Raw genomic sequence first — 11,565 nt, 5'->3', positions numbered from 1 at the left:
ACTTTCGCTACAGTCTACACCCCTCTGCTCCAGAGGGCGAAAGGGCAGCTCTCTCACTGGGAGGACTGGTGGAGCTCTGCCTGGCTGACAGGAGTATAACACAGAGCAGCTTTGTACTCTCACTGGCAGGCTGGAAGAGTGGAGATGGGCCGAGGGTTCTCAGCTCCAAGAAGCAGAACCATTGTTCCCACTGTCACTATGTAGGGCCTGCAAGACGCCCATCTGATAGTTGCTAGGCTTCCAGGACATCAGGAATCCCAGCTGCCTTCTAAACTCTGCATGCTGTCAGTTCATACAACCTGAGCCTAGTGTTCTGGAGAGTGCAGCTAAGAGACAAAACACCCAGCCCCCAAGGATAACAAGTACGTGGGCCAAGGCATGCCTCAGGGTCATCACCTCTCCAAGAGAAGGAAGAGAAGTAATAGCTTTGTGGGGTGGGGGAAGCCTTCTAGGGTACTTGGCCAACTACTCAGATTTAGGTCTTCAGTGTAAGAAACAGGAAGCACATGGCCAAGACTGTGAGGTTTTAAGGTACACCCTGTACAGAGGGGATCCAGTGCAGGTGTGTGCTTGTAGGTTCCCTCATTGTTAATACCAGGGAAGTATGAAAAAAAAAAAAAAAAAAAACAAGTTGAGGGGCTGGAGAGATGGCTCAGAGGTTAAGAGCACTGACTGCTCTTCCAGAGATCCTGAGTTCAATTCCCAGCAACCACATGGTGGCTCATAACTATCTGTAATGAGATCTGGTGTCCTCTTCTGGCCTACAGGCAGGATACTGTATAAATAAATAAATCTTTAAAAATAAATAAATAAATAAATAAAAGAAACAAGTTGAGCTCCTGAGAAAAGCCGAACACACACTCAAGACAGAGCCAAGGAGACTCAGGGAGGCTCATCACCTGAGAGCCACCTTTCCCTTCACCTGTAGTGTCATGCCACCATGAATGAAAACCCACCTTAATCTCTACACACAGAATCGGCCGGTGCTCCACAAAGTGGTAGGTCTGAAGTCTAGTTAAATTGGGAAGGCACATAGCATAACCACTGAGTGTGTCCAGGTCCTTGTCACAACGAGACTCTGGAAGACAGAACATGAGATAAGAGACAGACAGCCCTATAATACAAGAGTCCTGTGGGGGGAGGTTCCCAAGACAGGATAGTCTCAGGCAGCAACAGGGAAGTGGGAAAGCTACCATGACACATGATCAGGCCACACACTGCCAGCCCTTTAGGAAGGTCAGCCCTCTCAAGCTCTAACCCTAGACACGGAGACCTCCAGAGCTGCCTAGAGGCAATGCTCAGTGAGTGCTGTCACAGTCACTGTAGGAGAGGATGTCTGGACTCTCCAGGACCCCAACTCCACCTTTTCAATTGGTAGATCTCACCCTTACTCTCCCATGGTATAAATCATAACCCTTCTAGTCAATTTTTAACCCTGAACATGACCTTGGGGAGCTTTAAAGCGTGCAACAGAAATCAGAAGTGAGAAGAGTCTTGGATGGCCCCTAATTCTGCCACTCTCTCTGCCCAGGAACAAGGAGAAGTATACTACAGCCCCTTCCTCCTTTCAATTTTTATTGTTTTTCCTAATTCTTGTTGTTCCCATGTCACCTCAACATAGCTCTGGTGGAATCGGGCTCTCTGCACCAGGGACCAGTGTTCCCTTCTGAAGAGCAGACTTAATCCACCAGCCCATTAAAAAGCAGCAGGGGCTCTTGTCACTGTGGAGTGTCACACCTCCACTGTGTATAAAGTGAAATGGGGTGCTGAGCAGCAGCAGATGAGTAGAACCCTGAAGCTGGCCCCTGTCCATCCTGGTGGACATGAACACCAGAGCCCAGTGCGATCCAGCACCCTCCACTTCCTGCTTCTGCCCCAGACATACTCCAGGGCACTATTTCATTTTCTGAATCAAATCAGGAAGGACTTTATTGTGGATGATTCTATAGCATTATTTTTGGTGGTAGCTATGAAGACATTTTCACAACCAATACATGGACTTTACATGTTTGATCAGTGACCATGAAAGAAAAGGCTTTATTCTGGTTCTTGCCAGCAAAGCCCACCAGCACGCACAAGAAATGGGACTTGGGGGTGGCGACTAAGCCTTTGGCCACAAAAACTGCTGCAAAATATCTGTACCTAACCTGGTACAGGTTAAGGTTTAAAAGCCTTTTAAAATTACAAATGAGCCAACCATGGTGGTATATGCCTTTAATCACAGCACTTGAGAAACAAAGGCAGGCGGATCTCTGTGAGTTCAAGGCCAGTCTGGTCTATATAGTGAGTTCCAGGGCAGTCAGGGCTACAAAAAGAGACCTGTCTCCTCACCCCAAAAAACTGAACACTGCCTGACACCTTACCTGGTCTTTCACACTGTATTTTTAAGCATAGCTGTTTCACAAACTCTAAAGGCAGCTGAACAACTTCCTGTAAGAAAACACACAAAATATACAGATTGTACAATGTCCTGAAGACTGTTAATGCCTCAGAACTATGCACAGTTAAACACAGTTAAAACAGTGAATTTCGCAGTATGTGTATTTTATACCCCAAATACTATAGTTTAAAAAATTCAATGTGGGGGCTGGAGAGATGGCTCAGCGGTTAAGGGCATTGCCTGCTCTTCCAAAGGTCCTGAGTTCAATTCCCGGCAACCACATGGTGGCTGACAACCATCTGTAATGAGGTCTGGTGCCCTCTTCTGACCTGAAGGCATACATGTAGACATAATATTGTATATATAATAAATAAATTTTTAAAAAAACTTAAAAAAAATTCAATGTGCCAATTTGGTAGTAAGAGACAATCTATAATTTTTCAACACATGAAAAGAGGTTAAACAGAGGCAAAAACATTTCCATTTCCTAAAGGCAGCTGGCCCTCCTCACAGCCAGCCAGGACCCATGACACCGGTGATCAGCCACACCAACAGTATCTCCCATCACACACAGCCCCTCCCGGTCCCTCAGCGTCTGTAGACACAGAATAAGGACTTCAAGAAACCCTGGCCAGACGGCCAGCAAGCTGTACCTGCTAAGTGACAACACGGGGCTCATGGGGCTAGTGATCTCCCTCAGCTATTTGTTTGTAAATTTGCATCAATTTAAACCATGTTCCTCACTGTCATCCCTGCCTGTGTTCTGAGGGTGGCAGAATTGTGACTTCAAAAAAAGTCCCAAGTAACAAAGGAAAAGTGCCTAGGACAAAACTGCTGGGATCTTGCCTCAGGAAAACCCACTGGCCTTCTTTATCCAGACTCAACCAAAGACTCCCACTCATGTCATGAGTGGAGGTCGCACATTCTTTTCCCAGCTGCCCAGACACAAAATAATCACACAGAACCTGTATTATTACAACACTGCTTGGCCTATGAGATCACGATTCTTACTGGCTAGCTCCTATATCTTAAATTAACCCATTTCTAGTCTATTGCCACATAGTTATGGCCTACAGGTACAGTTCTGTCCATCTGTCTCCTGCAGCGGCTACATGGCTTCTCCCTGACTCTGCCTACTCTACATATCTTTTCCAGTCTGGCTATATTCTGTGAAGCCATTGGCCAAAAGCAATAAAACATATTAACAGCATACAGAGGGGAATCCCACATCACACTCAGATAAGAACAGCAGGGCTGGAAGAGCATAGTTCCCAGAAGATGGTGCCTCCGACAACCTTTCTCCCAGAAGACATGAGGAGGTACAAGCACTATTCAATGGACATATCCTGTGGGTTCTTCTAAGAGGTCACACCTGACCTCCAAACATCCCCAAAACTAGACACTGGAGAGGACAGGCCACAATGTCAGTGGCCAAGGAAATGCAGAACAGAGGCGACTTTCCAAGTTGGGAGCTCAGAAGACAGGACAGGTCAGACAGGCAGACCAGGGATTTCCCCTGTTTAGTCCCTCCTTACCACAGGCCAGGTGCAAAGACAGTTAACCCAAAACACAAAGCAACGTTAAGGGTTTTCAAAGCTTTTCTTCTAAGGCCCTAACTGAGCAGCATCCATAGTAACTCACACCCATGCTCACATCACAAAGCTCTTCCAGGAGGAGCCTCCAGGAATGGGTAATGGGCCCACATTGTTCCTTAACCCACAGGAACTCAGGGCAAAGCCCCCTTCAGGTTCAAGGATAACATAACAAAATCTCACTGGAGAACTTCACTATGCAAGAGCCTCTGGCCCAGCTGGTGAGAAAAGCTTGAAGATTCTTAGTGCACAAGTGCTAACATTGAGATGTCAGTACTGTCAGGCAGAACTGGATAGAAATTGAAATGTGAATAAACAGCACTTACCCCACAATGAACATAGTTCTCCCCCAAAAAGTCTTTCATGACATTTTTGCCAAAGTCCACTATGTTCTGCAGATGCTGAAGTATCTCTTCTGAGGTCTGGAAGAGACAAGCACAGGATAGCTTCAGGGTGGACCTCCAGACAAGGCTCCTAATACCACCCTCTTCCAGGAGTCCAGCTCAGGACAGAATAAGCAGCCACCCCATGTATACTCTAAGTACTGTGCACCCCACAAACCTCTGGAGAACTCACCACCCATACCCAACAATGTATGTCTCACAAAGTATGTGGAGATATCCCACAGCTCCTATGACTGGGTCTTGTAAGAACAGCCTGACAGGAAAACCCAGCACACACCCCAGGGCCTGTGCAACTATGTCACAGCTCCTGATAAAATCCATCTGGGGAACAGAAAGGTGACCATGTGACAGACACCCCACCAGAAGACACTGTCCAGGAAGGCCAAGGTGGGGTGAACACACACTACAGCCATTGTACAAAAACAGGCATGACAGAAGAGGCTGAAGCCACCCCAAGGCACATCTGACAGAAACAGAACACCTTGGGTCATTCTCTTCAGCAGCTGAGGTAGGAGTCACAGGATGTTTGGGTCCCACATTATTTCCTCTGCCCGGTCAACCCACCTTTGACTCTCATTCCTGTCCCAGTTAAAGGCAACATTCCTGCATGCTCCTAGGAGAGCAAGCCTTGAGGGCCTCTATCATCTCTACCACCAATGTCCCATAGCTTCCCATGACCTCTGCCCTCACATCCTGACACACTGTCTCCCAGACACTCTAATGAGACACTGAATCATCAATCCTGTCCATCCACCAGACACAACCCCCTCAAAGAGTTCCTCCTTCCCCCACTAAGGAGCTCAAAGGCCAGGTGAGGCCTATGTAGCTCACAGGCAGCTGGTCATGTACAAAGCAAGACAGGCCAAGTGTCTCAAGCCTCCCTCAGTGTGTTCTGGAACAACAGGAACAGAGAAGAAGCTGTGGCCACAGGAGCTTCCGATACTCAGTATCTACCTGAGCTTTACCAGGAAGCGGCAGTAGCTCAACTTGGGTAGACAGGGTGACAGGCAAGCCTTCATGGAGGGTCCACTCGCTGTGCTAGGATGATTCAGCCAACACAACCTGACCTGCCCACTGTGATTTTAGCATAACAGATTGTCTACCCAGTGTGACACACTATTTTCTTACACACAATTCCACTGAGGCAACTAAGGAACTCATCAAGATCAAGTTGAAACCTGGTCCTGGGATCCTCTGAGCAGGGCCCACAGGCTACACCAGAGCTCATGCAGACAGATCTACCATAGAGTGACACAGAGGGCCTGTTAGGTCTCACACATCAAGAATGAGGGCCCACTACTTCTCACACTGAATGATTATATCATACTTAAATTTCTACAATTAGCATTAACATTTCTGCACTGAAGGGCTTAGGATATAGGATACACCCTAGAGGAAGGACACTTTCCTGTCCTAGGCAAAGTTCCAGATTTAGTTCTTAACATCAAACACACACGCATGCACACACACACATGCACCACACATGTGCTTGCCCACCTACTTCCACAGACCCACCCCCCAGGAAAACATCCAGGTCTTCTTAAGCAGATGCTATGACAACTGTGGCCAGCCCACCAATCTTACCTTCTTCTTATTTGGAGGAAACTTCAGAAAACGCAGAACTACACAGCGCTGTTGGAAAATAAAACAAAGCAGGATCAGTAATGGCCCAACACTCAGGTGTAAAGGTGAGCTGTTGTGGAGAAGGGGCCAAGAGCAGCATGAAGGAGCCCAGCTGGGGTCACTTTCAGAAAGCTTGCACCACAAGGCAGCCAGCAAAATCTTTGGCCTTTGACCCAGCCCACTCACTGCTAGATATTATTTATCTTAAGGAATAAGGAAGCTCAAAAATCATTATCCAGGGGCCAATGAGATGGTTGAGTCCCAGCACTCACTAGGCAGCTCCTAACCAGCACATGGTCACAGACAGAGAAAACACCATTGGGTGGGGGACTCACTGGGGTAATATATGACTAGGTGCAAGTGCAAGGACCCTCAGAGGGTACTGAAATCCTAGAACTGGCAATCTGCGAGCTGCCCAAATTTGAGTGCTGGCAGCTGAACTCAGGTCCTCTGGAGAAGCAGCAGTACATGTTCTTAACTTGTAGGCCATGGGCCATTTCTCCAGTCCTCTTGCTTTTTTTTTTTGGAAATAGCCTGGGCAGGCCTTAAATTCATCATCTTCTTGCTCCTACCTCCCAAGCACTGCGATCATAGATATGTGCCACAACTGAGCCCAAGTCAATTTTACATCTGTCAAATCACAATTTATAGCAAGATCCTGTTTTTTTATTTTATTTTATTTTATTTTTTGGTTTTTCGAGACAGGGTTTCTCTGTAGCTTTTGGAGCCTGTCCTGGAACTCCCTTGGTAGACCAGGCTGGCCTCGAACTCACAGAGATCCGCCTGTCTCTGCCTCCCAAGTGCTGGGATTACAGGCGCGTGCCACCACCTCCCGGCTGATCCTGGTTTTGTTTTTTTTTTTTAAAAAAAAAAGCAAAAGTTTTTGTTTTCAAAGCACAAACTGCTAAATGAAGTATGCATATGATCTCTTTGAATGAGAAAATGAAGAGCACTCAAAGAACACTCATGACAAGCTCCATAACATTTCCAAGTTGTAACTACTACAGTTTTGGTTTTTGGATTTTTTGTTTTTTGTTTTTGAAACTGTCTCACTTCAGAACACAGTATGTAACCCAGACCGATCTCATGGTATTTTTCCTGTCTCAGCCTCCCAAAGTTGAGGACTGAGTTCCCAGACAGCCTGAACTGCATAACAAGAGCCTATTTCAAATACACACAAACACACACACACACACACACACACACACACACACACACACCGAGCTGAGTGTGATGACATACACATGTGATCCCAGCAGCAAGAAGGCTAATCAGGAAAGACTTCAATGACTTTCAAGCTGAAACAGGTTACAAACAGCATGAAACCCATCTGAAAATGGCTTTTAAAATGGGGGTTGGAAAGATAGTTCAGAAGTTAAGATTGCATACTGGTCTTGATAAGGACCCAGGTTTAATTCCAGCACCCACATGGCAGCTAACAACCATCTGTAACTACAGCTCCAGGAAATCTAACACCCTATTCGGGCTTCTGAAGGCCTCAGGCATGTACATGGCACAAAGACATACACACAAGCAAAACACCCCCTCATGTACACACACAAAGAATATAAGTCTCTAAAAAAATTTTTTGTAAAAGCGGTATTTGCGGTTACCTAAGAAGCAACAAAGGTCCTGTGGAGATCCCCACCCCTGCACACCACTCCTCCTCCCAGCCTCCAGTCCATCTTGTTTAAATATTTTTGAATAAATTCTGTTTTAATTAAAATATATTAGTTTATAAATTAAAATATAATCTCTCCCTTTCCTCCCTCCAGCTCCTCTCATAAAATCTTCCCTTCCTTCTCAATATCACTGAGAAGGCCTCAACAACTCAAAGGTTTTTTTAAAGGGTCTAGGCCTTGCTATATTGCCCAGGTTAGCTTTGTACTCCTCCTGCCTCAGCCATCCAAGTAGCTGATACTATGTGAGAACTACAGGCAAGCATCACCAAGCACAACCTTGCCAACCCCTCCTACTGAATTCCCATTGCCAACCAATGCATGCAGTGGATACACTGCTAATCAACTATAGATCTGGATGCTTATCCTGGCCTGCAGAGCTGAAACCCAAAGCACACAAGCTAGAATTGCTCCCTCCTCATGTTCAAGGCAGGCATCACCAATTAAGCTTGGGAATCACTGGGTTAATGATCACTTTAATAGAAGTAAAATTCCATCTAAATTTAAAAAAAGAAAGTAGATCTGCAGGAAAGATAATTATAATCAGCTTCTACAAACTCTCTTCTAAAAGTTGATTTTCTCCTTACCTGTGTTCAATAGTGCTGTTCTGCTCAAACCCTGTCTGATTATAGTCCCTCCAGTAATTAAGACAATGTATGTCAACGACAGGATGAGTTTGTTTCCCATGGAAAGCCTGATCATGCTTGAACATCAACACAGGACACCCTGATACCCTATAATCAGTAAGGACAGAGCCCCACTGCCCTGCCCTACACATGTGGGAAACCTCACTCTGTACCGCATGGGAGCCCTGACAAGCCAAGTTGATTTTCTCAGAGCTCTACTGCAACCAGAGGAAAACAGGGTCTTTCTCTACTTCCCAGCGAACTAATAAGCCTCACAACAGAATTTTGTAGCCAGGCAGGCCCAGGAAGGGTGGTGCTAGGCAAGTCACTCAAGCCTTTCTATCAGGAACTCCCCCACTGTAATCTCAAGACAAACCAGTTCAGGGGGCCTATGCACACAAATGCCAACAACAGAAACTCATTGACTCCACACATAGCAGCATCTTATCATAGGGATATTGTATTTATGTTTTAATAAATAAAGCTTGCCTAAAGATCAGAAGGTAAAACTAAGCCACTAGAGCTCAGGCAGTGGTGTCACACACCTTTAATCCCAGGATTTGGGAGAAGAAGGCAGGTGGATCTCTATAAATTCAAGGCCACAAGGTCAATGCAGAAACAGATCCAGAAACAGATCAGGTGGTGGTGGCCTATACCTTTAATCTTAGTATTAGGAGTCACATGCCTTTAATTCCAGCACTAGAGGGGAATGTAAGACTGGAGGAGACAGGCTCAGGGCTCAGTCTGCAGTTGCTCAGTCAGCCTTGGTAAAGGTAAGACTTCTCTAGTGGCTTGACTGTTTTGCTATTCAGATCTTCAGTTTGAACCTCAATGTCTGTCTCTGGGTTTTTATTATTCATGCTACATCTTATTATTAATATGAACTCAAATTTCCAAGGTTCCTGCCCCTGTGTTCCTGATAAACACAAGAGAGCTGGCCTATTTACAAGTGGAAACTATACATTTCCTCTGCATTATTAACACACACAAAAAAATGAGTACCAACATAAATTAATTCAGAAAGCAAGTCTCTAACCTACAAGAGAAAACAGTTAATGTATCCGGGTAAGGTAGCTTATACCTTTACACCTACAGTCCCAGTACTTGAAGCTGAGACAGAAGGACGGCAGCCTGGTCCACAGAGCAAGTCCTAGGCCAGTCAGGGCTATTTAATGAGACCATTTGGGAGGGGAAAAAAGTTCCCAGGAAGAAATATTGTTGGCTCCTCTCTGACAACATAAATAGCATTACTGTTCCCCAAGCACCAGTGACATCAGCATTCTCACTGCTGCACACAGCACATGCAGAGCACCAGAGTGTATGTACTCCCAGGCTACAAACTCCCCACCACCTCTCCCCTTGAGGTGGGGCACATGCATCCCAAAGTATAAAATGTGGAAAGCCAGGCCTGAAGGGAAGCCCAGGCATTAAGGTTTTGACCCTTAAGGTCAAGGTCATGTACAATGGAACAGAGTTTGGAGGCATACCTGAATCCTGCACATCACATTTCCAGTTGTCCAGCTCCATATGGCTGCTGAGTTGTCAACTCAGGGGCCTAGGCAGCAAAGCCCATAGTGGCCCACTGGTTCTCCATTACTAAGCCATCCCTCCACAGGTGTCCTTAGCCATCACATCCATGTACAGCAGCTCAACCTCTCTATCAACTACAGGAAGTTTCTCTCCCTTCCCATCAGGTAGCTCAAACCATTACCAGCAAAGAAAAATCTCAATCCAGTGATGGATCTATTTCAAGGAAACTGTCACCAGAAACCCAACCACTCCTCCCCAGGAGACCTGTCATCAGCTTTACAGATCAATGTCAGTATCAGCGCTCAGACACATTCAGCTCACCAGAGCCAACCAATGGAAAATGAAGAGTAGAGGCCATCAGGGGAGTGTCCAGTGACAATATAAAACAAGTGAAAAATCAGCCCCAAAACAGCACCCATTTAGCAAAAACAAAGTAGAAGAGGTGGCCAAAGGAGACTAAAATAGACAGCCCCAGAGATTTCCTGCCACCAACAAAGATATGTAACTAGAAAAGGATTGGAAGCAAGAACATCAAAGTATTCAGAAATTATATTCTAAGTGGGGAGCTCTGGGGTGGTGACCATTTTCTTCTACTACTCTGTATTTTTCGGGGAGGCAAAAGAATCAACCACCAAACAATAGAAACAAAAGGCTACACAAAACCTTCCAACATGAAACTCAAAGGAATGCTAGCTTTTTTTTTTCTTTTTCTTTTTTTGAAACAGGGTTTCTCAGCATAGTTCCGCCTGTCCTGGAACTTGCTCTGTAGGCAAGGTTGGCCTTGAACTCAGAGAGATCTGCCTGCCTCTGCCTGGAGTGCTGGGACTGCTGTTGAATGATCCTCTTGTACAATATAAAGATTTGTCACTTGAATTGGTATAATAAAATGCTGATTGGCCAGCACTCAGGCAGGAAGTACAGGCAGGGCAACCAAACATAGGATGATGGGAAGGAGAAAGCCAGAGTCAGGAGTCAGCAGCCAGATGCAGAAGGAGCAAGAGATGAAGGTGCTGTGCTAATAAAGCACATTTCCACATGGCAGAGTGTAAGTAAGGGATATGGGTTAACTTAAAATGTAAGAGTTAGCTAGTAACAATTCTGAGCTATAGGTCGAACATTTATAAGTAATATTAAGCCTCCAAGTTTGGGAAGCAGCTGCCAGGTATTTGGAAACCGGTAGTTGGGAAAGAAGCTTCTGATTAGAGGGACTAAAGGCATGTACCACCACTAACTTTATAGCACATGACAAAGCATTTGGGAAAAAAAGCTTAAAGGAGGAAAGATGGTTCTGGAGAGATGGCTCTCCAGCTAAGAGCACTGGCTGTTCTCCCAAAGGACCTAGGTTAGGTTCCCAGCACCCACAGGGTCCCTCTTCTGGCCTCTGTTGGCATTGCACACACATGGTAAACAGACACACATGCAGGCAAAACAGCATACAAATAAAAATAAAGAAAATAATAATAATAAAATGATAATAGTAATGATAAATAATAATAAAACAACATACAAATAAAAAAATAAAATAAAATAAAGGTTTGTTTTGGTTCATGGTTTCAGAGGTTTCCATCCTTGGCTGTTTTGAGCCTGTGGCAAGGCAGAATATGATGGAAGCACATGGCAGAGGAAAGCTATTCTCTAATTTCAGTCAGAAGAGAAAGCAAGAATTTGAAAAGGCTGGAGCCCCAGTACCCTCCTGATGGAGGAAGGCCATTGATTAATTAAATAAAGAAG

The 11,565-nt window shown here is 45.4% G+C and overlaps 1 protein-coding gene across 1 annotated transcript in view; it reads right to left on the bottom strand.

The window, feature by feature from the left end:
- Ippk (inositol-pentakisphosphate 2-kinase) overlaps positions 1–11,565 on the bottom strand; it is a 44,016-nt gene that overhangs the window by 27,386 nt on the left and 5,065 nt on the right. Inside the window, exons 2-5 of the mRNA XM_013349140.2 lie at positions 5,961–6,008; positions 4,299–4,394; positions 2,364–2,430; positions 957–1,078 (exon numbers count right to left, since the gene is read on the bottom strand). Of these exons, the coding sequence (XP_013204594.1) occupies positions 957–1,078; positions 2,364–2,430; positions 4,299–4,394; positions 5,961–6,008 (333 nt within the window). The remainder of the gene's footprint in view (positions 1–956; positions 1,079–2,363; positions 2,431–4,298; positions 4,395–5,960; positions 6,009–11,565) is intronic.

This window comes from Microtus ochrogaster, chromosome 16, assembly GCF_000317375.1.
Source record: "Microtus ochrogaster isolate Prairie Vole_2 chromosome 16, MicOch1.0, whole genome shotgun sequence".
Classification (NCBI taxonomy): Eukaryota; Metazoa; Chordata; class Mammalia; order Rodentia; family Cricetidae; genus Microtus; species Microtus ochrogaster.
This window is presented reverse-complemented; position numbering and strand designations above follow the sequence as displayed.